The sequence below is a fragment of the Patiria miniata genome, unplaced genomic scaffold, assembly GCF_015706575.1.
Source record: "Patiria miniata isolate m_02_andy unplaced genomic scaffold, ASM1570657v1 HiC_scaffold_27, whole genome shotgun sequence".
NCBI classification, from domain to species: Eukaryota; Metazoa; Echinodermata; class Asteroidea; order Valvatida; family Asterinidae; genus Patiria; species Patiria miniata.
In genome coordinates, this window is record NW_024037066.1 from 9,404,666 (window position 1) to 9,431,856 (window position 27,191).

Here is a 27,191-nt window from a genome sequence, read left to right on the forward strand (position 1 = left end):
GAAGGAGAGGCGACAGAATGAAAAGGGGGAATGTAACCCCAAAAAGTTTCTCCATGCATTACTAGCTTAGTGTAAACTTCTCCCCCCCCCCCAACCACTTTTGCCTCGACATTCAACCCGAGCAAAAAATCAAATCAAATTTTCTGCCAAGCCTGAAAAATTGACGGATTTTGACTTTATAAGGCCCGAGACCCTAAGACATGGGAGGACAGAGGCGGTTTTTGGTAAATTTTGCATTTGAATAATTTGTCATGAGTTTGAGTACAGAAAATTTGCCTGACTCTTTGCGTATAAGAAAGAAATCATGCTGTTACGGGGTGTCTGTTTGTTTAAGGTAGAGTATATCATTTGCAGCTATCCAAAAAGTAACTGACAAAATTATTGTAGTCAAGCATACTTGGTTTAACTCCCTGTGAAATGATCCTTTCTGCCAAATGATCCTTTCTGCCATGCTGTCATTTTGAAGAAAACAAAAGAAGGCCATTTCCAAAGAGTGAGTTTAAAGACTCATTTTTGGAAATTTTCGTTAGTAGTTCGTTTTTAAATCGTCAGTTCAGCGCGTGACATCGCGTAGCTGCAATCGGCTGAATGAGAACGCAGCATGCTGATTTCGGGTGCAATTCAAAACATGACTCGGCAACTTTTGAATTGAAATCAAGATCCTAGAATATTGTTTTCTCGAAATATACAGCATTTACCGAGCTAAAACTTCATCAGGTTAGTTGTTAAGCACCCTTCTTTAGATATTTTGAGCACTTTTGTTGCTTCAAACGAAAAAAAAAAATATGCAAAAATGACAAATGATATACTCTACCTTTAAGTCAGTAATTACATCAGTTGGGTACATTTCGATGAGTGTGACCATGACTCAAACAAAAACACACTATGAATGTGACCACTATGTTACGGGTATCATGATCAACAGCACCTATCAAGTCTAAATTCTAACTGTAAAAGGTAAAGCGACTGATGTTTTGATCGCGGCCAATTTTTTTTTTTTTCCCCCAAAGGCAAAAATGTTTACATTTATAGACACATGAGAAGAACGGCATACAGTATTGATATTTTCAGCACCAATATATTATTTCTATTCAGCAATATCTTATCATAATTATAACCCATCACATAGCTGTGGGATGTTCTGGCTGTAAGACTACGCATGGCGGAGGTACGTCTTGCACGTGTGTGATGCGAAGTTGGTTGGATATTACGCACACTTGAGGCAGGGAGAGTTTCGTTCACTTCATTGGGCAACCACGCTTTGTGTGACCTAGAACATGGGAGAAATAGAAATCACAGATCAAAAACTTGACTAAAATGACTTAAGTTCATTATCAAACTAAGAAAAGCACCAGAAACAAGCACAAGACGGTACTTAAATACAAACAAACCCAAAAAACTTAAGAGGATCGTTTTGAAAACAAAATTTGTCTCCCCACAGCATTTTAAGAAGTTGCACCTGTTGTCAGGCATGCAACTGGAAATTTAGAAGAAAAAAAAAGGAAATTCCAAACCACAAAGACTTTGTACAGTGTTTTTCAATTTGTAATGGCATTCATGAGAAGTAAAAAATGAGGGAATCAGCAGATCCGAGGTAAAGTTGCATGCCTGGTTGTCAAGAAACCAAAAATCTGAAAAAAAACTTCTGAAATTAGAAAGAAGATACAAACTGCTGATGAAGCAAACACACAGAGGAATGGGGGAGGACAAAAAATATTTCTAATATCTTAGCTAAACATGTCTGAGATGTCTGTACCTTCTTGATTGCAGATGCTACACTTTGGTTTCTTCCTCTTCCTGTTGTCATCCCCGCCCCCTCCAAAGCCCGAGCTGGCTCCGCCCCTTTTACTGAACCCTCCTCGCTTGCTGCCCCCACTACCGCCTGGGTTTAGAAGAAAAAATTGCAAGAATTCACTCAGTTATAATTAAATACAATCAAATCTTTCAAATATCCAACCTGTGCAATTATTAAACCTCCTCAACTAGATCACAGGTGAATTTGCAGCTGTTAAAAAAAAACACACACAAACTTGGTGAGCATAAATATTTGCTTACGATAAAACAGCTTACCCGTCTTAAAATTGCATACCCTGTGCTCTTCAAACAACTGATTTTTTGTTTTTCTCCTAAGGAATTTTGAATTGGTATGTTTTGTTTTAACCGAAAAACCCCTGATTTTATCCCGAGTTTGGGCACTGCAACCCTCTGAAAAATGGCGTTCATTTTGCGCACAAATGAACCCGTCCTGCGATAGCTAACTTATTGTCTGGCAGCCAATAATTTAAATTTTGTGAAACAGTGATTCAATAACTAAAGGTTCGATGTCTCATTCAACAGTGAATAACTTTTATATTTCTATGAAAATAGCGATTGAAAAAACAAATCTATTTTTTCGAGGTGAAACTCGAAAATAGCACGGGGAACCCATCTTTAAGGTACAGTGATATGCATTGTGTGCGACTGACTGCCAGTTGTTTTTGCATGAACAGAAATTACTGTATGTTTTTAATATTGTGCTTGGACCTTCATTGACCCAACTTTACAAGCAAGCACTGTATACTCAGTACAATAGTGTATACTCGGTGCAATAGCATGCGAGACAATTTTTTCTTCAAACCCACAACCTCCTGAATACAGAGCCACAACTGTCTGCTTGTGCAGACGTATTACCACACATCCACCAAACTTGCTAGGGTCATCCCGCGGATACCCATCTGAAATGACAGTGGGTACCGTGAAGTCAGGAATGCCTGAATGAAATATGTGATGCGATCAAGCTACACGAGTCGTTTGTCGGGAATTTTCATTTGGAGATACAGGCCAAAATAGGGCCACTTCATCACATCACATTTCTTGGTGTTCCGACTTCCATAATTTTTGAACTAAAGATGGTATCAGGATGCAGTTTTCACAGCAGTAATGCTGAGATTGTGCTCTTTTTAAATCTGTATAAACCAAATTTTGACCAGCATCACATATATTAAAACTCACCCCACGTGGATTGATTTCGAGCCCCACCGCCTCCGGTACCACCCAATCCACTGTTGCCGTCAGTCCATTCAAAAAACTTGCACTGTTTGCCCTGTGGTTTGCCACAGCAGTGAAAATCCTTGCCTTTGTTGGGACCTTCCTTCTGTACGGTGCGTCTGAAATAAAAATTAAATTTCAGAGGGTCAGGATTTTCCGACTTAAATACAGAGCTTTGTGGCAGGGTTCGACCCTAATTTTTATTTTCACTTGCCAGCCGGGCTACTGAAACAGACTAGCCCGCGGGCATTTTCACTAGCCCGCTTGTTTTTCTTTTATACAGTGTCTCATAAACAAAAATGTGCATACATGTAAAACGTGTATCCTGAGGTAATCTTGTCAGTGTTTTTAATAAACAGATCTAATAATTTAACCCTAAACAGTTAATAAAATTAGATACAAATTGATACAGGTTTGCTTTCTGAATTTAATGATTTGTTTCTTCCTGTCCTTTCATCTTAGCCGCAGCCCAATAATTTTTGACTCGCCAGCCGGGCTACTTAAGGAATAGTTTGACTAGCCCGCCGCTATTTTGACTCGCATTTGGCTAGCGGGCTAATGCTAAAGTCGAACCCTGTTTGTGGTCTCAAACGTAAAAGAGAGGTAGTATATTTGAAGACACCTTCGAAGGATTTGGGGCTTAAAAATTCAAGTACAAGTACATGTATTACTCAATTTTAGTATAGCATTGGAATTGTGTGACTTTTTGAAGAAAAAAATAACCTGAGGCCAAAAAAAAAATAAGTCGGTCTCTGGTCAGCGTGCGCATCGATTTTAATCATGCGCGTCGATCTTTTTTTTTCTTCAAAATGTTTCGCGGTAGCTCCAACAGCGCCCTCTATTTCCGCACCTCCTCAATTTTTTTTACCAAAGAGCACCAAGGAATGGGAAATTGCACCAAGGCAAATAATCGAAAGCACCAAGGCAAATTATGGAGGACACCAATGTACATGAGGACACCAAAAAAGCAAAATAGTACCCACCTTGTCTGTACAATCCAAGCTTGAAGAAAAAAAAAAAAGCCGCGTGGCCGCGTCAATTCCGGAACTTTGGTCTGACCAGTACTGAATATTTTTTTTTTTTTTGGCCTTATATACATCACTGTTGGGTTGGAACACAGCTCACTTGTATGTTAGTGTCCAAATTCTTTCTATCCAGACAGCCCATCTTCAACATTTATTTTCAATTTTTGGAAGACAGAACCAATTAATCCCTGTACTGCTGCAACCGCCCTGCCAGTAACTCTTTGTACCGCCCACAACTGACCCAGCACTGTATAATAGTATGGAGTCATTAGGGAATAAACACAATGTAATAAAGGGTGAGTAAAAAAAAACGAAACCCAAATGTCAGGACCATTGTTTTAGAGAAGTTCTGCATGTAGCACTTTCAAAATCTAGGATATGAAAGCCCAATTCTCTGTACAAGAATCATTCACTCATGTACTTTTCAAGTTACGGAGTTTTAAACACAACCGCTGTTTTAAGGTTCTGTCCACGGATCACAAAAAAAGTCCAGTGTTCTTTCAGCAAAACGAAAACAAATCATATAAGGATGTGTGTGAATTGTTTTCGTTTTTGCTGAAAGAACACACACCTTTTTTGTGATCCGTGGACAGAACTTTAAAACGGTGGTTGTGTTTAAAACGCCGTAACTTGAAAAGTACATGAGTGATTTGAATGATTCTTGTGCTGACAGAAAGCTTACGAATTGGGCTTTCATATCTTAGATTTTTAAAAGTGCTACATGCAGAACTTCATTAAAACAATGGTCCCGACATTTTTTTACTCACTCTGTACAATGTAATACAGGTGCTAATGAGTTTTAAAAAGTTACTGTCATGAAAAATGTATTTCTTGGACTTACAATACTGCAGCCTGTCCACACTGACACATGACCTCTCCCCAGTTGTTGGTTCTCGGTCCGGATGAGGAATCCTTCCCAGACTCGTACCCGCTGCTTCCACTGCTCCAGGAATTTCCGGAGGAATTTCCAGAGGAATTTTGGGTTTTCCACGAGTTTCCACCGGCATTCCAACTTGAGACGCTCTGGTTAGTGGAGGGGTTGGTGGGCGTTGCGTTCTCGTCAGCCCAGAGGAAGAAATTGCAATCTCCACTATTGCACTTGTAAAACTGTCGGCCTAGAAAAATAAAAGTTTTATTGGTGCGAGTTTGAAATTGAAACTTGAAATTGCAAATCGCCACTACTACACTTCTTAAATTGTCAGCCTACAGGGCGACTAACAAAATACAAAACCCAAATGTCGGGACAATTTTTTTTAGTGAAGTTCTGCATGTAGCACTTTCAAAATCTAGTATGTGAAAGTCCAATTCATAAGCTTTCTTTCAGTACAAGAATCATTCAAATCACTAATGTACTTTTCAAGTTACGGAATTTTAAACACAAACACCGTTTTAAACTTCTGTCCACCGATCACCAAAAAGGCAAGTGTTCTTTCAGCAAAACGACAAAATTCACATACATCTCTATGTGAATTGTTTTCGCTAAGAACCACTCACAGGCAACCTGCTGGTAAGCATAAAACTGTTTTGTGTTAAGCAGCTCTCTGAAACTGGCCCCTAGGTAAGGGCCCATCTCAACTCATATCCGGGATGAGTTCCGGACAAGTTGCCAGTAGTATACTTCACTTTGTCCGGAAGAAGCTCTGCATTTGCTCAGGACGTGTTCGGGGAAAGTTTTCATTTATAGCAACTGCTTGACTCACCACTACTGACAGCTTCACTGCGGGAAGATTACAGGGAAGTTATGCTTAACCTTGCAACTTATACCTGATACAATGTCCGCAACTTGTCCGGAACTCATCTCGGATAGGAATTCAGGCGCGCCCTAATATGTTTTAAAGTGCAAGACTGTCTTCAACATTTGCCCAAAAATATCTGAAGCCAGCTTCACAGACCAGTTTAGCACAAAAAAAAAAATCTTAAGCAGATATGCATACCAGCCAAAAAACATGTCATACATACACTGCTTGTAATACGCTGGAATTGTGTTCAAGTGCATTCCATAGCGAACAATTTCATGTACGTTTAACACACAGGCGGCAATTTTACATCATACAATTCGTCACCCACACCACGAACTGACACCCTCTGCATCACATGTGTACAAAATTTTTTTAAAAATTCAAATTTTCTTTTTTTGAAGATATTAGCAGATTGTATCATGAAGTTTAACATGACGAAGTTAAAATTGCTGAAATCATCTAAAATAAGCACATTTTACTAATGAATTTTCAAGAAATTGGTCAATTCTGGTGTTTTTTTGTTACCACAAGTGACACTGCACAGGGTGTTAGTTCGTGAAAACAAAAATTTACGTAAGTTTTTGGAGAGTGCGCGCATGCAATAGCGTTAGGGAGTGTCAGTTCGTGAAAACGAAAATTGACGTGTTTTTTTGAGTGCGCGCACGCATGCGCAATGTGTGCGCGCACTCTCCCAAAACACGTCAATTTTTGTTTTCACGAACTGACTCTCACTAACGCTATTGCATGCGTGCACTCTCCAAAAACACATAAATTTTCGTTTTCACGAACTGACATCCGTCTTAATCATTTAATTGCTAATTAACTAAGCATATTTTCACAATATAACGTTTATTAGTTAAAGCATTTTCACGTTAAGTGATACTAAAACCTCTAAGATAGATGGATTATTTTACTGAGTAAATTCGTGTCAAACCTTTAAAAGCGTTTTTCTCCGATTTGTATTTCTGCAACGCTGACCACCGGGTGTCAGTTCGTGGTGTCGGTGACGAATTATGGAACATTTACGCAAGTTAGTACCTGAAAATGGTTCACTGCCTTTCAGCAGATTGTCACCACACCAGTTACAACCACAGCTGTGCTTATTTTCATTTCAAAGATGAGAATCAAGCCCATTATGAAACAACGGCCATAGCGCAACCAGTGTTCACTGGGCCGTTGCAGTGCGCACAAACCAGTAACCATGGTTGGTCCGAGTTCACCTATGCCTGACACCACTATTCCAGTGAATTGTTTCTAAACTGGTATATGCTAAGCAAATTTGCTTTCCAGTTGTTTATCCAAAAGCCATTTTTGCTAATTCCTGATTTGGTAACATTTACCATTATTAGGGCCCTCCTTCTTGACAGTGAGTCGCAGAGCGTCACTGCCACAGTTGCACACCACTGCATTCTCGCCACCATTGCTGTTGGAACCAGCAAAGAACGACTGCCCGCTGGACAACGAAAAAAAAGCATAAATAGCTCGCAAGTTACATTACCAGTAATCATTTGTTGTTAAAGGGAATATAAAACATTTGCTTTTGGTGTAATTTTCAGAAATGGATGGATTTGGGGATCAGTATTTTATAGCAATATTGTTGCACTGACTTGTTTGAAGTTTTGAGCTCGTAGATGCTGGAGAAACTAAGAAAAACAATCATGTTCCTGAAGTCTGGTTCCTTGACCCCACTTAGGAGCAATTTGTGGACGTCAGGAATTGTAAGATCCGGGAACCAGTCTAGCTGGCTGGATGTGTAATCGATTGCAAACAAAATCTGGACCCACTATTAAATATGGTAAGTTGGGGGCAGTATACAAAAATACCACTTTTCTTGAAAATGCAAGCACACCAGGTGCCACGATCTTACAGGATACTTTAGACTGTCAGTCTCTAACAGTCCAGTAACTTCATAATAATTTGGTCGTCTTGTTTTTTGATGTTTGCAAATGTTGTATATTCCCTTTAAGTTTCAAAAGGAATGGCTACATTGTCACTCATTCCTTGTTGCTTGTCTGCTCCAGTTCAAGGAACACATCGATACAGTATCATTGAAATTTGGTTGGTATCCGATGTTCATTTTTCTTGTGATGTTCTTCACCATTGCCAAGTTAAAGGGAAAATACAACATTTGCAAACATCAAAAAATAAAACTACCAAATCATTTTGAAATACCTTGCTGGACTGTGAGTGAATGACAGTGTAAAGCATCCTGTAAAATCATGGCACCTGGTATACTGTCATTTTCAAGAAAAGTGGTATTTTTGTATCAATTTCCAACGCTGATCGGCCGATCAGCGTTGGAAAAAACTGGCTTTTTTTTCAAATACTGGCCCCAATTGACCATCGCACTTGTTTGCAATCGATTTCAAACCTATGAACGGGTACGAGCCAGCTAGACTGGTTCCCTGACCTTACAATTCCCCAATGTATGTAAACTGCTCTGTTTCTTCTTATATGGAGTCAGGGAACCAGACTACAGGAAAATGATCGTTTTTCTTGGTTTTTATAGCATTTTCGAACCCAAAACCTCAAAAAAGTCAGTGTAACTATATTTGCTATATATTTCCAACCCCCCAATTCCATCCATTTCTGAAAATTACAGCAAAAGCAAAAGACAGTCACTGCACAAAAACCAGCACTGTGGAGAGCAGTAAATCGTGACCGAATCTGCCTGCTTGCCCTGAGCTTAACCACACAAACAAACTGTGTAGGGATTTGAAATGTTATCCGTACTCCACAAAATATTTAATACCTCAAAGAATATTTAAAGTGTGGGTGCTAACTCTATGGACAAAAGTGGTTTTGCAAAACTTCAAGGATTGTGATGTATAGAAGACTTGGAGGGTTCATTGCTGTTTTACTCCTGTTAATTCCAAAACTGCAGAAAATCACAAGAACAATATCTACGAAGTGAGGAAATGTTTCCAAGGGACTTAAAAGATTATATTACCGAGTATCTCTTGCAAATCCTAGTTTGTTTCTACATCTATTGGTGTTTCCCTTGTTGCATTAATGCCCACAAATAGGGAACTAAACCAATCCCACTCTGCGATGGTATCATAAAAACACACACTTTTTTATAAATTAAAAAGTTACAAAGTTGACACAAAGTTCTTACCCAGCAGGCACTTGATTTAGTGGTGGCCTTGACTGTGGAACATTTGAAGAGAAACCGCTGCTGCCACCTCCTCTAGCTCCACCTCCTCCTCTAAACCCTCCCCCTCCATTTGCCCCACCCCCTCTTCCAAATCCTCCCCCTCGATTTGCCCCACCTCCTCCAAACCCTCCACCTCCATTTGCCCCTCCCCCTCCTCCAAACCTTCCCCCATTTGTCCCGCCCCCTCCTCCCAAACCTCCACCTCCATTTGCCCCTCCCCCTCCTCCATTTGCCCCTCCCCCTCCTCCAAACCCTCCCCCATTTGTCCAACCCCCTCCACCATTTGCCCCTCCCCCTCCTCCAGCCCCATATGCCCCGCCCCCTCCATTTCCTCCTCCTCTTCTGTTGTTTCCGCCTCCTCTGCCGTTTGCTCCTCCCCCTCCCCTCTGTGCCCCGCCCCTTCCCCTGTTACTCCTCGCATTTGTTGTTGGCACTGGTGGTTAGAAAACAAAGCAAAAAGTCTTTAAGCACATTGGGTATTAAAAACTCTAAAAAAGAAGGTTCCAAACTCCGACTGCAAACTCATGAAATACTGAAGCACATTCAAACCTGTGCATGAAATTCTTTAGAACAAATCGACTTCTACAAGCAAAATTAAAGTAATGCTATCCAGGCATATTTGATCCTCAGGAAAAAATTGGAAAGAGTGTCCTGCAGACTCCCAAAAGTACAATATCTACTGTACAAAATGCTGAAAATGGAGGAAATAATAGAAAATGAAAGGAGAATAAGTTGGAAGGCTTATAAAAATAGGGAAACTATCATGCCTGTATTATAAACCAAACATAATAAAGCTCAGATGCATAATTCTTCTCAAATTGACCAACCTTGTGGCTGAGTTGCTGGTCTTAGGTATGACAGGTTCAGATCAAGAGCTTCCTTCAACATTGTATCGCATCCCCCAACACAGCCGATATAACTACAGACAATGACATTACAGTATGACATACAGACACTTACTGGCCATTTACCATATGAGTCTAAACAAGTGTGATCTGGTACACAGCACCCTGTGGAGACATGTGTATAATATCAAATTAGGTTTTTGCCCTTCACCGACGTTTAAACACTGTATACTCAGTGTGTTATATACAGTGTTTAAACGTCGGTGAAGGGCAAAAACCTAATTTGATTTATATCATCCCGACGCAAAATTTTATCTTATATGTGTATAATAGGTAACAAAAGATTGTATACGTCTCCACAAGGTTATCACGAAACAGATATATGGATTTTACTCAAAAACTAGGAATTTCCAAGGTGTGTTCATGTGTCGCAAATTGAAGTATTTTATGTAAGGGATATTAAGTCTGAATTTCAGCCCAGGAAATTAAATCTGGTAAAAATAGGAGCAGTTTGAAACTACAATTTCAAACTCCAAAATGTTAGTACACGAGAACAAAGAAATGACTCCACAAGGATACGAATTCTAGTATGTGTGAAAAATTCTGTGCATTCGAAAGACAATTGAGAGCTGAAAATTGATTGTTCTAGGTCAGTTTTATTCCAAGTTTTGGGTCTAATTGCAATCTCTGTAACTGGTATATAAGACAATGCATTAAGGCTTTATACTTGGACGTCATAAAAAACTTAGTTACTCCTTGAGCTGTTTGAAGAATAAATGCCAATAAAGTGACTGTAGTGATACATACTCTGATGGCATCATGGGTGGTACGGACCCTCGCTTGAACTTGAACTTGATTTTCTTGACAGGCCCAGGTTGACACTGAAGAAAAGAGAAACCATCATTATTTGAGACGTTGTTGAAACAGTTGGGACGTACAAACTAAATCTCTTCTGTTCGTTTTCCAACTCTTATACAGTTCACTGTTAAAAATTCTTCCTTCCCAGTGTTGCCACAGTAATTTGATATTCTTTCTTAACCCTAACTCCCTAGGAATTTTTGCTAGGATGCAACCACAATCCTGCAAAATCGTCCAACTGCCTCCATGTAAAAATTGCATACAGCCTCAATCCTTCAAAATTCTCCGTTACTTCTTGGATGTGGTCCTTAGAGGGGTGACCACTGCCTCAATCCTGCAAAATCCTCCAGCAATCACTGTCAATATGTTGAGGCAGAGCCAGTGACATTCTGGGGCAGTGTGGAGGATTTCAATTATAATCTAGGCCTAAATTTTGCACGGCTGAGCTTAAACAACACAAGGTTCGGCCTAAGATCTGGACACAGTGCACCCAGCGAATCAGCCACACGTTTGCCATATAGCCTCAATCCTGCAAAATCCTCCATTTTGCAAAGAGGATTTGGAGGATTTGGGAAGATTAGGGTTACAGAATCATATGTTGATATCCCTTTTCAAATCTTAACCTCCCCAGTCTGGTGCCACCACACTTACAGTTCGGCAGATTTCATCAGACACGGTGGCCTCCTGTACGGCCGCAGGGAACCAGACTGCAGCTTTGCATGCTGGGTAGCCGGAACAGCTGACCATCCAGCCTCCTTCCTTCTTCTCTTTGAGAATCATGGAATTATTGCACCTGGGACAGGAGCGGACTGGGGTGACGGTGGCCATTTCATTGACTGTAGGACAATCAAATATACAAATTAACAGTGACAATGGCATGTGACAATGACAGCTAACAATGACAATGCAACGATGTCACTTGCAATGGAAGTAAAAGGGACAAAGTTGATGGAAAGGTGGCTTTTCGTACACAACCCTTAGGAAAGAACTTATTTTATTGAGACCAGCACAAACGGGCAAAGCACTAGATATTTTTTTTTTTTTTAAAGTTGCATACCCTATCCTCTCCAAAAATGGATTTTTTCCGCTAACAATCTTTCAATTTGTATATTTTGTTCTAATGACAAAAAACCTATTTCATTCTGATTTTGGGCATCTGCAACCCTCTGAAAAAGGGCTTTCATTTTGTGCTCAAATGAACCCGCCCTGCGAAGCCGAATTATTGTCTGGCAGCCAATAATTCTAATTTTGTGCAGACGTAATTCAGTAACTAAACGTCGATTGATTTTTTTCATTCGATGTCTCATTCAAAAGTGAATAACTTTTATATTGCAAGGAAAACAATTGGGAAAAAAAATTCGACGTGAAACTCGAAAATAGTTTCTGGAACTGTCTTTAATACAAAATATTTATGTGTACATTTGGTTTTTTTTGTTTTGATCTGCTGCTAAACCTGTACATCTTGTTGATGAGTTCTCATACTACGACTCGTGAGAGTAATTCATCAGAATCTTCATCTTACCATCCGGCACGTATGCTTCAGGTTGCTGACCCAGATATCCTGACAGTGCAACGTCCAACATATTGGCCTGTTGAAAAAAAAACGTGGTTGGTAGAGAATAATTAACAAGCAAAATAAATGAATCTGGAAAATTGCATTGGTTCAAACTAGTCTGATAAGCTGGGGTTGAACAGACATGTGGGTGTCACTTCTTACATTAGCGGCCGCTTCAATGAAGACCTGTCGATACTTCTCTATCTGCTCCCGCAGCACCACTTCTGGGTCTTTGACACCGTCACAGATCCTTAGAAATGAAGAACGAAAGAAATGCATTTCATTTGAAAATCACGTGTTAGAAGGACGAAAGTAACTCATGATAAAGGGCTACAAAATACGATGAGCACAAGGGTCTTTTGCCTTTTTATCCGAGAGCACACCCGAGAGGTGCGGTAAAGGTTACGCTATCAATCAGAAAGCATCTACAATGGACTCATAACAGAGTGTGTCCAATGAAGAACCACCATGTCAAAGGCAGGGTGGCCAGCACAGATGTTGTAATTATACATCCACTATCCCCATTTCTGCTCTGGGCCCTCCGTGGATAATTAAGACACACTGGTGCACATACTGGTTCACACACGTTTAGTTGGGAAGTATTCACAACTTATTTTATTCCCAATGCTTATCTGAATTTGCACAAAGCCGAAGCATCTCCTTGTGAGCGTAATGCGTTGTTGCGTTTGAATGTCTCTCCTAGTGGTGACCCACAACTGACCCCCTTTCTTTCTGTTGAAGAACGCACTTATGTTAGGCCAAAAAAAAAAATAAGTCGGTCTCTGGTCAGCGCGCGCGTCGATTTTAATCATGCGCGTCAATCTTTTTTTTCTCCAAAATGTTCCGTAGTAGCTCCAACAGCGCCCTCTATTGCTGCACCTCCTCAATTTTTTTTACCAAAGAGCACCAAGGAATGGGAAATTGCACCAAGGCAAATGATCGAGAGCACCAAGGCAAATTATGGAGGACACCAATGTACATGAGGACACCAAAAAGGCAAAATAGTACCCCACCTTGTCTGTACAATCCAAGCTTGAAGAGAAAAAAAAAAAGCCCAAAAAAAAAAACAGCCGCGTCCCCGCGTCAATTCCGGAACTTTGGTCTGACCAGAGACCGAATATTTTTTTTTTTTTGCCTTAGTCTGAATTTGCACAAAGCCAAAGCATCTCCTTGTGAGCGTAATGCGTTGTTGCGTTTGAATGTCTCTCCTAGTGGTCACCGCCCAAATCTCCCCTTCCTACTGTTGACACCACCTAAGCTTCAGCAAATTGCACCCTGATGCTGATAGTAACTCACCTTTTCAGGTCAGCCTCTAGTTCAGCTCTCAGGTCTGGCTTGGACAGCTCATAGCCCATGCTGTCGTACCCTTCCACCAGCCCCATACCTAGCTCACCGGGGACAAACTTGCCGTCAGGTCTTACGCCAACGTACAGACGTGACTTGATTGTTTCAATGTGCTCAGCGTGGGTGGCGTCCGTGCCTGTGGCGAAAAATATCAAAGAAGTATTTTGATTAATTCTGTGGACAGTCATGGCATAGTGGTAAGGGGGGTTAAACTAAAGTTATTGCTGGTAGTTTTACAGACTGTGAGTTTGAGTCTAGCCACTAGTCTTTGCTCCTAACTTTGGTTTCCTGTGCTTTAGGAAGGGTGTGTCAGGTTAAAAAGATCACCACAAATTTAACAAAAAAGTATGCCAGAAGGTAGTTGGACCGAATGCCATCTAACCTTGCTCTACTTGACAACAGTTGCACTGGTTTAGTTTCGGGCTGTGTGGAACCAGCTCAGCAGTGTTGGTAACCATACTGGTAACCGAGAGGCATTTGAATTGCAATTTATAGCAGGGAGCCAGGACTGAGTGTTTTTTTTTTGGCAAATTGAGTGACCACAGTTTAATTAGATCTTGACACAGATTGTAGATTATTTGCTCAGTTGCAATTCGCTTAGTACTTCCTGAATCAGTTAACAAGTACCCACTTTTTTTTTTAAGGGATGGAGGATTGTATTGATTGTGCTTTTTTTTTATAAATCCTTCCACAGTCCAGCCAAACTTTTTAAAAAATGCAGTTGTAATATACAGCTCACCGATTCCATGTTTCTCCATGAGTGAGATCAGATCTGCCTCTGTCAGGAGGGGCGGTGGACTGGTCTCTCCCTCAGCCATCTGTCAAAAACAAAAAGACTTTTGATTGTAAAAGGGAATATACAACATTTGCAAACATCGAAAAATAAAACTACCACGTTTTTATGAAATACTATACTAGGATGTTGGTAAGTGACAGTCTAAAGCATCCTGTAAAATTATGGCACCTGGTGTGAAGTCGTTTTCAAGAAAATGGTATTTTTGTATACATTTCCAACTGTGGTCGGCCGACCACCGTTGGAAAAACCTAACTATTTTTCAACTACTGCTCCAAATTTACCATTTTTTTCAGTCCCAATTTTGTTTGCTATTGGTTAGATGTTCATAAACGGGTGCAGGCCAGCTAGACTGGTTTCCTTACTTTACAATTTTCCGGCATCTATAAATTGATACATTTTATATTTAGTGGAGTCAGGGAACCAGACTACTTGAACATTTTTGTTTTTCTTGGTTTTTCCAGCATTTTCGAACACAAAACTTCAAACATGTCAGTGTAACAATATTTGATCTATCATACTAACCCCTCAAATAGTTCATTTCTGAAAATTACTGCAAAATCCAATGATGTACATTCCCTTTAAGTCAAAAGTGGCTATTCAGTGCATGTGTTAACCAGTTGCTCACGAACTCAGTCTGCTAAACTGTGAAGTGGCTTGTCTGTGAATGCGTGGGTCAGTTGTTCAAAGTAGTTATTCCCTCTCGAGCAGAGATGTGGCAATGCTGCCTCTTATATTTAAAAAAAAAGTTACAGCAAAGTAATACACAATTGGTTTCAAAGGGCTTACCTCAATGGATCTGGGTTGGAAAGTTTCGCCCTGTTGGAATACCGGTATGACCTTGGCGTTCCACTTGTCATAGGGGTAAACATCCAGGTAGTTCCTGGCAACAATCATCAGACCCTGAGCTGTGAACTCCTCACTCGCTATCTTGATGAGAACAGTTGTCTCATAGCCTTGGGCATCCTTGTGGAAAGAGGATAAAAGAAAACAATTCACAGGACCAGCTGAGGATTGATGTGGATCACAAGTCAATTACAAGTCAGTCACAAGTCGGTCACAAGTCAATCACAAGTAAGTCACTAGTCAATCACAAGTCAGTCACAAGTCGCTTACAAGCCAGTCACAAGTAAAACACAAGTGAACTGCAAGTCAGTAACAATAAAGTCAATTTCAAGTTAGTCATAAGCCAATCACAGGTCAATCACATGTCAATTACAAGTCAGTCACATGTCAATCACAAGTCAATCATAAGTCAATCACATGTCAGTCACATGTCAATCACAGGCCAATCACTTGTCAATTACATGTCAGTCACATGTCAATCACACGTCAATCACAAGTTAATCACATGTCAATTACAAGTAAGTCACATGTTAATCACAAGTCAATTACAAGTCAATACCAGGTCAGATCATAAATCCATCACAAGCCAATCTCAAGTCATGTACAACTGTTTAGTGTTATCCTCGACACACTTTTTATGGCTTTTCTCCTTGCGATTATCAGCCACAACCATAGCTGTTTTGATACTTGTAGTCATAGCATATGCCAAGACCATTTGGTTAATGTTACATTAATGTTACAATTGCACATGTAGCCAAGAACTTCAGAAGCAACCTATGTACCTTGGAACAACACGCTAGGAAATGCCTCACGATGAGCTCATAGACTTTGAAGTCGTTTCCGTCCAGGGTGTTGGTGTATTTGATGGGGTGGATTGGAGGATGGGCATTGTCGGTCTTGTTGCCCTGACGAGGGGTAGGACCCTCCTGGAGGATCCCTGCAGCAAACGCTGCTCCAAGAAAAAAAATCATTTAGTGTTGTAGTTAAGTTTATCTGAAGTCCATCGCAAGCCCAGTCACAAGTAACAAGGGATGAACAATAAAAAAAAGGAAAAGCTTTTGTCACAGTTCATTTGAATAGTTTGTGGCTTGACGTGATACTGGAGGACTTGTGATCACTTGTGATGACCCAACTACGCCAATGGACTCCGTATCAGATCTGTACACAGCAGACCAGTCTCTGTTATAAGCTTAGAACAATATGGTATTGCATATGGCGTCCAACAATATTTTTGAAGAATACTGAAGTTGACAATTTAATAGATTTCAATAATTGCATGATTTTGCATTGTGCCATATAGCAAAAAGGACCATTTCTGAGTGCTGGTTACAGGATGATGTTGCTATTTGGACAATATGCGAGAAAACAAACCTCCAGTTAAAGGGAAGATACAACATTTGCAAACATCAAACAACAAAAATGATCAAATTATCACGAAATATCTCACTGGATTGTTAGGGAATGACATTCTAAAGCACCCTGTAAAATAGTGGCTCCTGGTGTGCTGACATTTTCAAGAAAACTGGTATGTTTCCAACGCTGGTCAGCCAACCAGCATTGGAGAAAACTGGCTTTTTTCAAAATCTGCTCTTAATTTTTCATTATTGGTTTTTCCGCATTTTCTTTGCAATTGATTACACACCTGTGAAGGGGTACAAGCCTGCTAGACTGATTCTCTGACCTTACAATTCCCCAAAGTCGACAAACTGCTCTGTTTCATCTGAAGTGGGGTCAGGGAACCAGACTACAAGAACATGATGTTTTTCTTGGTTTTTCCAGCATCTTCAAGCCCAAAATGTGAAACAAGTCAGTTTAACAATATTTGCTATAACATTCTAATCCCCCAAATCCACTTACTAATGAAAATTGCAGCAAGACCAAATGTTGTACATTCCCTTTAATGACAACAAATAACAAAGGGTATGTAACGTGGTAAAACGTGCTTAGCAAAAACCTAAGGCTGAGCATAAAATGTATTTTTTTGTGTGCTTATCTGAGAGGAGCTACTTACGTCCCCATCTCTGATCCTGAGTCTGTTCCTGAATCAATTCTGGGAGGTTGAAATCCTTAGGGAACATGTTGGTCTCTGTACGAGGGTAACTGATGAACCTGTAGAAAAGAAAATGAACTTAAATTTTCTGCTTTCAGAAAGTGTGCACCGGATTGCGGTGATAAACTGCCAAACAAACTCCACAACCAAAATGAAAAAGGCTATTATTTCCAAGGAGTATTTCTAAATCTTTGACAAAATGCTCAACTGTACAAGAAACCAAAGACATATCCTTTCCTCAATCCTACAAATTCCTTCACACCTCCTGGCGGAGTTTGAAGGAACATAGGAGCTTTGCATTTTTACTACTAAAAGGCATCAAGATTACTATGAGAGATATCACAAGGAGAGATCACTCACCCTTTGGTATACAGCTTCTCAGCAATTTTCATGGTCTCCTTGGCACCAACTCGCAGCTTGCGAGATGACAACTTCTCCAGTTCCTACAAGTCAGAGGGACAACGCTTTAACCCTAACCACCCCAACTCCATCAAAATCCATCCCCCCATTTTGGTGGATTTTGGGGGATTTGGTCCAGAAGGCCTGGCGTGACTAAATATTGATGGAGTATGATGGACTTGGGCCTAATGGGCTGAAGCAGTGCTAGGGGTATCTGATTGTTTTTGCCTAGCTTTCTGTACTGCTATTGTGATAAAAGCCATGTGTAGCAAGTCCATGAATGTCAACCAGAGCGTCAGTGGTGGATTCCATTATGTCATGTACAGTTTTGTATTGGAAGCACAGTGATTGATGGATTTTGATGGACTTGGTCCAGTTCCTAGTAAAAGACGCTAGGGAGTTAGGGTTACTGTACAGATTTGATCGTATGTCCTTCTCATTGCATGCTGTATTTGTACCAAATCTGGTGAGTAGCCATCTATTTCCCATTTTCCACATAGAACTTTGGATTTTTTGGATTTGGCAGTTCACCAGGGGGTTGGTAAAAATCCCCACTTACAAACTAGACTTGTGGCAAATAAACTACCCAACTTCAGCAGAACCCAATTTCACTATAAAACACTAAGATAATTCATTTACTATGCAAATATCAGCTGAGCACCAGTTAAAAGTAATACAAATAGCATGACATCTTGACTGGTAACCTATTGCTGCTAAGCAAATAGTTATCTACGCTTAGCCAATCTGTATTCAACTCACCACAGTGTCCATGGGTAGAGGTCTCCATTTGCTCTTGCTCCTGCTGCTGACGTCAGTGACTGTTGCCATGGGGTCATCCAGACAGACTTGTAGCAGTACCTCGCAGGCCAGGCGATGGAATAACCGATGTCTCTTCCAGTTGAACTCTACCTTGGTGTCCTCGACCTCGTGAGAGACTGGGACAAGTTGAGGGTTTTACATAACATCCTCCATCACAGTCTAAACAACTTGAAAACTTTGGTTTAGACTGTAAAGGCTGGCATTTTTAGTCAAAGGGTGTGACTAGGTTAAAGAGGTTGTGGACTGCTCGAAGACATTTCCGTCATTTTTTGGGTATATGTAGCCTAAGGTGTGATGAAATAAAAACGACTATTGTTTCTGTCATGAAATGAGTACAAAGGTTACTTTTGAGAGCTATCTTTCAGGTCCTGTTTCGACCCGAACGTGCAATTTGTGTAAAAGTCGTCATTGCGGGCAGCAAACAAAGCACAGCAAATCGTGACGTAATAAACAGGACTCATTTATGCTACTCTGCATCGGGAGTCCTGTTTATTACGTCACGATTTACTGTTTTGTTTGCTGCCCGCAACGACGACTTTTACACAAATTGCACGTTCGGGTCGAAACAGGCATGACAGGACTTGAAAAACAGCTCTCAAAAGTACCTTTTGTACTCATTTTATGACAGAAACAATAGTCGTTTTTATTTCATCACACCTTAGGCTACATATACCCGAAAAATGACGGAAATGTCTTCGAGCATTCCACAACCTCTTTAAAGGGAATATACTAAATTTGCTTTTTCTGAAATGGATGGATTTTTGGGGGTTAATATTTTAAAGCAAATATCATTACACTGACTTGTTTGAAGTTTTGTGTCCGTAGATGTTTGAAAAACCAAGAAAAACAATCATGTTCTTGTAGTCTGGTTCCCTGACCCTCGTTAAATTGAGATGCAACAATTCATAGACGTCAAGAAATTTTAAGGTGAGGGTACCAGTCTAACTGGCTTGTACCCGTTCATAGGTGTGAAATGGATAGCAAACAACGTTCAGACTTACTAAATATGGTAAATTGGGGCAATATTTGAAATAGCCAGTTTTTTTCTAATGCTGGTCAGCCGACCAGCGTTGGAAATTGATACGAAAATGCCACTATTCTTGAAAATGTTAGCACACCAGGTGCCATGATTTTACAGAATACTTTAAACCGTCATTCACTAACAGTACAGAAAGGTTTTTATAATAATTTTGTAGATTTTTTTTTGATGACACTTTTAATGACACTTATAAATTATATGTATTTAGAAAGATACATACCACTATTCTGTCGTAGCAAAAAAAACCTCTCATTTAACTGTAGACAGGGTCATGTTTACTTGAAACTAGCTATTGCTTAGAGCAGTCTATTTCTGTTATGTAAGTCCACACAAACAAATAATCAATAAATAGCTACTGCTTTGCCCATTCATTTAATTTTGGTCAGCACAGTGCAAAAATATGCATTCGATTTAGGACAGACAACACAATTCCGCTTTTACCTTTGATCTTGTAGAACGCCTCCGGTATGAATGCCTCCACCTGTTTATACCTCTCGACCACAAACCCCAGGGTGGGGAACTGACAGCTGCCAAAGCTGATCAACTGGCCGTCTAGGATGCCTGGGAACACCTTGCAGAGACGAAGGGTCTGGAAGCGGGTAAAAGCTGCACCTAGGGTGAGGGATAATAGGGGGATCGAGTCACTATCCTTAATCCTAGAGCAAAACTGTTTTTTTTTTACTTTGTTTTGTAGATGCCACAGAGCAACGTATCAGTCGCCAGCTTTTCGCTCTACGGGCGAGAGAAATCCGGAGCACACGTCCCCTCTCCACATGATGGGTGGAAGACCGATGGAAAAAGGTCCTGGGAATCTAATACAGGCATGCAACTGGGAAATCACAAAAAAAGAGGAAATTCAAATTTTTCCCAGACTTTGTACAGTGTTTTTCTATTTTCAATGGCACACATTGGAAGTGAAAAAAGAGGAAATCAGCTGATCCGAGGAAAAGTTGCATGCCTGCTAATAACAACTCCCGGCTGCATGAGTTTGTAGGTAAGTCGTCTTTGAAGCCGCCGGGATACAACCTCCAACGGAAAGTGTGGTTCGGCCTCAATTGTCTGCGCACCAGCTGGGGCAAGACGGGCAGCTTTCTGCACAAAATAGGGGCTGCAGACTCGAATAGATGTGTGCGCGGCAGCCCGCAAACTGTACACCATATTGCGGCTGACTGCCTGGTATTTGTCCCTCCAAAGTGTACAGGGACTTATGGATCTCGACGATGCCACTCTCAACTGGTTGCAGACAGTGGACTTACCATTGTAACAATCACGCATGTTGATTCATACGAAAGAAGACATTTGTAGACATGTGTAGTCTTGTGATGATTATATTTTATTCCATGTTTATCCAGTCGTTGGTCTTGAAATGATGTAATTCTATGTTTGTTCATATTCGTTGTCTTACCCCTCCCCTCTCATCCTCTCCCCTTCCCACCCTCTCCATGTCATGTTTTTTTTTATTTATTTATTTTTTTATATATACTATTTTAGTCTTTCGCTGCTCTTGTAAAGTAAAGTTTTGTTTTTAATGATTAAACATTGTAAATGTTCTTTACAATTCCGCTGCTGGCGGCGAAAAAAGACATAATAATAAACCAATTAATAATACAAATTTGAATATTATGAGATTCAGCCAGCAGTCTTTTCAATGCAATGGGAGATTTTTGAGACGCTTGCTGGCAGCAAACACAACGGTACTTCTTACACCCGCCTTGTTGAGCTCCCTCTGCAGACTAAAGAGGTTTTCTGCTATAGAGGCTTGATCATAACAGTGTACAGCATGTATCTAGAAAGTTTCAGAACGTGAGAAACTACAATTTTGCAGAACAAAAATGCCTACCTATTCTCAGGTCCAGCTGTTGTCGGACATCCACGGCATTTGACACTCTCTCATCAGGCCGACCAAGGTTCCTACACGCATTGCTGATAGACCTATTCAGAAATATCAAATTTGTAAAATTACTTCATCAAATTATCCACAATAACAAATCAAGGTCATCAGATGTGTAACTGGGTTGTCGATTAAAAAACAAAGGATTAAAAGACAAATGATTACATCATCTAATCTGAGGAGAGTAGCATAACATCTTAAATGTTGAGCTTCATGAAACTCTTTGAAGCACATTTCAGTAAAACCAAGCAATGAGCACTTACTGTGGAGTAATCTCAGAAAATCTAGCTCTGTATACATCCAGACGTGGTTTCACTGAAAAAATAAGAAAACAAATTCAAATTCATTCATCAATAGACGGAATGGTATGTGCATGGGCTCTGTGCACAAGTACCCCTTCAACGGCCAGAAAAGGAGAGTCCAGGGAGACCTAGACTGGTTCCCGGTCCATCCACTGTGTATTTCGAATGATCCAAAGATATTGGGGGCAGGGATTAGTCTGGGAGACCATCACAAGTTAAATTCGAACGTATTTGCGCGCCGACGCCGCCTGACGCTCACGCAAAGATGCTGTGGCTAATAGTTTTGGCACATTCAGGAAGTCGTGCGTACTTCACGCGCGAACCAGAACAGCACAAAATGCACAGGCTGTTAGTCCCGTCCACGGAACTCTCAATAGTGGTGAAAACCCTCTTTTGTTGCCGCACAGAGCCCATAGACAGTTCACGAGCAAACAAACGTCAAGGGGTAATTTCGTGAATTTCAAGGAGCCTATTGTCTTTTTTTTGGGGGGGGGTTTCATTGTTTAGGCCAAGCTGCAACAGTTTTATTGAAAAACAGTAACCTCAGAACACCTTGGTAAAATAGTATAATATATATATATTTATAAAGCAATGTTTTTATTTATAAAATATTTTAATTTTAATATCATGACTGCCCCCAAGCAGACCTTTAACAAATATCAGGTAAGTATGCATTCCAGTGACTACACATACCTGCTTTGCAGACGTCAACAATTTCACAGCCAATATTCTCCCCTTCCCTATCTCCGTCAGTCCAGATGATGAGGACATCATGCTGTCTGGCCTCACGCTCTAAAGTCCTCTGAAAAGAAACACACAAATCTACATAAATGAAGACGATGTCATGTCTGGCCCCTCAACCATTATTCTCTGATTAAATAATTTTAATTTTATTGACAAAACGATATATTTCCAGACCAGAGCCATCGTCTTGAACTATTAAACAGAAAATGTTTCTCCATGTTACACCCAACTATGGCAATGGTATACAAATATTGAGTGGCTCAGATTGAAATGGGAGGAATATTATCGCAAGGTAAAATCTGGACTTTTCCATTTCACGAGGCAAAGCCGAGTGAACTGGAAAAGTCCAGATTTTACCGAGCGATAATATTCCTCCCATTTCACAATTTAAAGCCACTCAATATTTGTTTTATATAACTGACATATAGATCCTTGTCATTTGATATATTTGAACTTTTATTTCAATACAAAATTGGTGAAATATGTATTTCTTTCTTCCTAACCATCCCTTCACAAAAATGTTTAAACCCAACGCTGTAGCGCTGGCTCTTTAGAACAATACGCGCTACCGCAACGCTGAATGCGTACACCAGCACACATTTGCACACAAATACCGCGTCATGGAACAAGAATGATCCTAACTGTTTAATAGTATTTCCCTTTCCCGATGGGCGAATAGGACTTTTTGAGCACCGGCTTGAATGGGAGCAATAACGAATGTCACATGATGTGAGTTCCACCAATCAAATGACAAGGATCTGTATGTCAGTTATATAAACCCAACTATAGTTGAGACAGTCCTAACTGTTGTTGGGCCAACCCTTATCAATAGTTGGGAAATTACTTAGTATAGCTGGGACGATCCTAACTGTAGTTGAGATGCTATGGTGCCATAGCTGACAGTTAGACTATACTTGCAAAGCATATTTTTTTGTGCTAGGCAAGTTTGTGTGCTTTTTGGTTGCTTTCTACAATACCTTGATGTCTTTGAAATTCTCTGGACAACCTTTGAAGACGTCAGCATTAAACAATGCCACTGGGTTGCAACTGTGCCTGCAAGAACAACAACGCAAAGTTCAAACAAGCAATTTAACGTAATTCAATCTGATGTATTAAAACTCCTTTTACTTCATCTCCATGCATATTATATTCTTATGATTAACATTTGACAGTAAAGTGAACATAGCTTCGAAAGATTTTGTTGTACAAATGTTAATTGTCTAAGAGCCATGGCAATGTCGATCACAATCTTAAAGTAGGAGTCTGATATGATCTTTGTAATTTAATAATTCATTTCAACCACAAAAACACAGGTAAGGCTGAGTAAAATTTTTTTTTTTTTTTTTTTAAGTTTCTTCTCTGGGCTTTTTTTTTTTTTAAAGGAGGCAGCCCCTCCCCCCCCCCCCCCCAGATGGTAGATTTTTCAAAATAGCAGATGGATTCTTCCATTTTATCGACTCTTTTGCCGAAACAAAATTGTGTCCAAAGGAGGCATCACCCTTTCTTTCTACATAGCTACAATTTTGTTGGAAACAAAGAAATAGACAGTTTGTGGACAAAATGTGCAAAATATATTGCAAATATATGAATAAAAACACTTGGCGGGCAGAAAGAAAGAGGTGTGCGGATCGACTTACCACTTTTTGAAGGCAGACACAAATTCATAATTGAGCAGATGGCCTGACACTGACGTCATTGTCATACTGCAGTCCTGGTTGAAAAGCTGATAGTCATATTCATAGATCTTGTTGTATTTGGAGTAGCCTTCCCTCTGCAGAATTTGTGTAGATAATTTACATTTCTTCATAAAATATCTGTGTCACATACTTTCCAGCAAGTTTTAATGTTATCATAAAAGAAAAAAAAATTGGGAAAAGCAGCATTACTATTTACTGGAATCACCGGAAATCAACTGGAAATCAACCAAAAATACTGGAAAACAGGACAATAAAAAGACAAAGAACTGTAGAATAAGTAAAGCGTTTGAAGGTAGGCCCACCTTGTCCGAAAAACAGCTTTTCTGGGTGTTTTTCCCCTCAGCTGTTTTCTGCTCAATTCTGGTGTTTTTCTGTTGCTTTCTGATGGGTTTTTTTTTTGGGGGGAGGGGGTGTTTTCCGGTCATGCCAATGATTTCTACTGTTTTCTGGTTATTAACATATTTTACATTGGCTTGACTTAATGTTTCCAGACCCATTTTCTTGAAACTCACTGGTCCTTGAGTCTGGAGTGCAGAATGGTAACACACTGTCGTCTGTCATAGAAACTGATGAAAACACTGTGTGCAAACTGCAAGTGAATTTGTTTCGGAAAGATAGTTGCAACCAGACGCCACTTTTTTCATCATCTCAATGGAGGCCATTCATTGCCAAAATGTTAAAAAGACATGAATCTGGGACTGAGAAACATTTCCAATTTTGTCACTAAATTTTAACAATAGTAGTACTAGCAAAAACAATAACAAAACCCCCAATACCTACCCTTCTGTATCTTCCTCTTGACATCAAGTCTGCCAGTGACTTGGCGGCATCATTCTTCTCTGCAACATTTAACACACGCATCCCTCTGGCCATCATGAAACTTGTTCTAATCTTAGAAAGTCGATCTGACGGTTTGCACAGTTGACAGAAATTTGGGAACGAACTCGACAAACCCTTTCCACAAAAAATTCCAGCTGCCCCAAACAAACATGATCTAGCTTGGCTAGTATAAGTAGTAAAAAGTAGCATTTATGTCGAAGGTGCCTGTTTTAAATAAATGTGGGTATTAGGGCCTACCTGAAAAAGTTTCTAAAACATGACAAAAAATTAATATCAAGAACTTCTGCAACTTTTCGCCTCTCAAGTAAGCCGCCATTTTCCCTCGTGAAAATTGCAACCAAAGAGGGCGCTGTCTACCATGCCGCGAACGGAGAATTCTTTTACTAAAGTTGCGTCAGTCTTTCACATACAGTCATGATACAACATGTATATTTTTGATGTAAATTGTTTAGTATATTGCTAACGTCTTTTTTACATTACATTTAACAAACACTTTGATTATTTTATTAAAAATTCGTGTGGTTTTGAAGCCAAAGAGTCAGTCCAGGTCCGGAGATACACTTGTTGGAGAGGTTAATTATGGAGAAACGATTTATTTAAGTCTACGTATACCAACTGCATGTGCTACAACTACATGCAAGGGTCATGATCTATAAACATGATGTAACTTGTCAGGGTTGCTCCAGTGATTGTTAATGTTATGCAAGAAATAATTTTTTTCTCGGGAATTATTGTAATAGTTGTATATCATAATGACGTTTGTGAATTGTAGCCGTGTTTTAAAGGTAATGAATCTGGCAAGATCTTGGCCTAGTCGAAGGTAGGTTGATTAACAGTCCTGATTCATAATCATTTAATTTACCCTAATTTATTTGTCATCTGGTCATTGAGCAATGTGTTCCTTGCTGTTTATATGAACATTGATCTCCATGGTACTGGTAGACAATCATTTGTGAATTGAATTTATTTTGATCCACACTGCAACTCTTGCCATTTCTCAATGATCTTGCCTATATAGACTTATACATGTATAGTCAGATAGTAAGTTAGCATTAGCAAAGTATCCCAGGGGAGTATCACGTCACATAACTGATCTTAGTCATGTTAGTTTTGAGAGTAGACATAGGCCCTAGTAAAATGTAATTTACTATCGCAAACTCTGATCGTCATCATGGATGGTGAAAAATGTGGTGTCGGTGTCACACTCATGGGTATACTGCACATTCCCTTGAGGGGGAACTGTAACTGCCTTTTGACAAAGTGCTTTGATAAGTTTTGAATAATTGATTGCAGTGGCATGACCGCAGTCCAGAGACGACCCATACTTCCCCCATCCTGCCAACACAGATGTGCCTCCTCTCAGCAGACAAGAAGCAAAACCTCGTCCAAAAGAACAGATGATCAAGATGAAGACAACGAAGATGAACCACTCCCATATTTAAACAGCAAGGCCCGTGACTGGTCGGTTCACAACAGCTACGGGAGGCACAAGAAGCGCCCGTGGTACAAAGTGGCTCCGCTGAGCATCGGACTCGCTGTCTTTATGGCTTGGGTCTTTTTACGCAAGGAGACGGAGATTGATCGACAGTTGGAGGTCCAGCTTCACGAACGCTTGCCCAATCTGTTTGAAGACCCAAGTAAAAAGAATGTGGGAAAGGACCCAATCCTTGTACCAGAAAGTGAAGAGGAAGAAAAGCTGAAGGAGTGACTTTGATAGATTTGAAACGGAATCAGTGTTGTTTTAATTGCCCTGTTTGACAGTTGAATTTTTGCAAGTGTACCCACCTGGAAAACTGTTGAAATTGTCCATATTTGTCAGCTTTTACTGGCTGTATTTGGTACAAATTTGTGTGTCCTGTTAACCCTCCATTGTCAGCTGAAGTCAGCACATGCCGAAATACAAAATTAAGTCAATTCATTGTCAAGTACTCGGGTCGTCAGTAACATTTAATTGGGTAATCTTATCCAATCCATTTTGTTTGTCCACTCCCCATAATTTAAATCAGGTTTACAATGTTCTTGTACATTATGCAGAGGGAAAGAGTTATTTTCTTTTCTTGCTTATTGTCGCCCATTGTGGCTTGTTCTGAGTTTGGAGAGGGGCTTATTCAGGAGATGTTTTCCCCAGATCAGGGGTGTGAGTGACCACTTAAAAAAAATAGCTGAAAATAGCTGGAAAAAGGTGTAAAGAAGCTGAACTTTGGAAATCTCATATACCTTT

At 40.1% G+C, this 27,191-nt stretch overlaps 2 protein-coding genes across 2 annotated transcripts; one reads left to right on the forward strand and one right to left on the reverse strand.

Moving 5' to 3' along the window:
* Positions 1–813: 813 nt before the first annotated feature.
* On the reverse strand, positions 814–25,140 carry LOC119734616 (DNA topoisomerase 3-alpha-like). The gene is made up of 25 exons (XM_038208152.1): positions 24,911–25,140; positions 24,071–24,204; positions 23,411–23,486; positions 22,383–22,491; positions 21,651–21,702; positions 21,337–21,428; positions 19,938–20,108; positions 18,398–18,573; positions 17,600–17,682; positions 17,201–17,298; positions 15,972–16,138; positions 15,133–15,309; positions 14,290–14,368; positions 13,503–13,686; positions 12,369–12,456; positions 12,174–12,240; positions 11,303–11,487; positions 10,601–10,674; positions 9,776–9,867; positions 8,910–9,381; positions 7,132–7,244; positions 4,894–5,167; positions 2,992–3,146; positions 1,757–1,882; positions 814–1,270 (listed from the first exon to the last, which is right to left on the reverse strand). The coding sequence occupies exons 1-25, from the start codon at positions 25,004–25,006 to the stop codon at positions 1,239–1,241; spliced, it is 3,372 nt and encodes a 1,123-aa protein (XP_038064080.1). The 5' UTR covers positions 25,007–25,140; the 3' UTR covers positions 814–1,238.
* A 217-nt stretch (positions 25,141–25,357) lies between these two features.
* On the forward strand, positions 25,358–26,988 carry LOC119734260 (protein CCSMST1-like). The gene is made up of 2 exons (XM_038207648.1): positions 25,358–25,790; positions 26,264–26,988. The coding sequence occupies exons 1-2, from the start codon at positions 25,723–25,725 to the stop codon at positions 26,676–26,678; spliced, it is 483 nt and encodes a 160-aa protein (XP_038063576.1). The 5' UTR covers positions 25,358–25,722; the 3' UTR covers positions 26,679–26,988.
* The last annotated feature ends 203 nt before the right edge of the window (positions 26,989–27,191 follow it).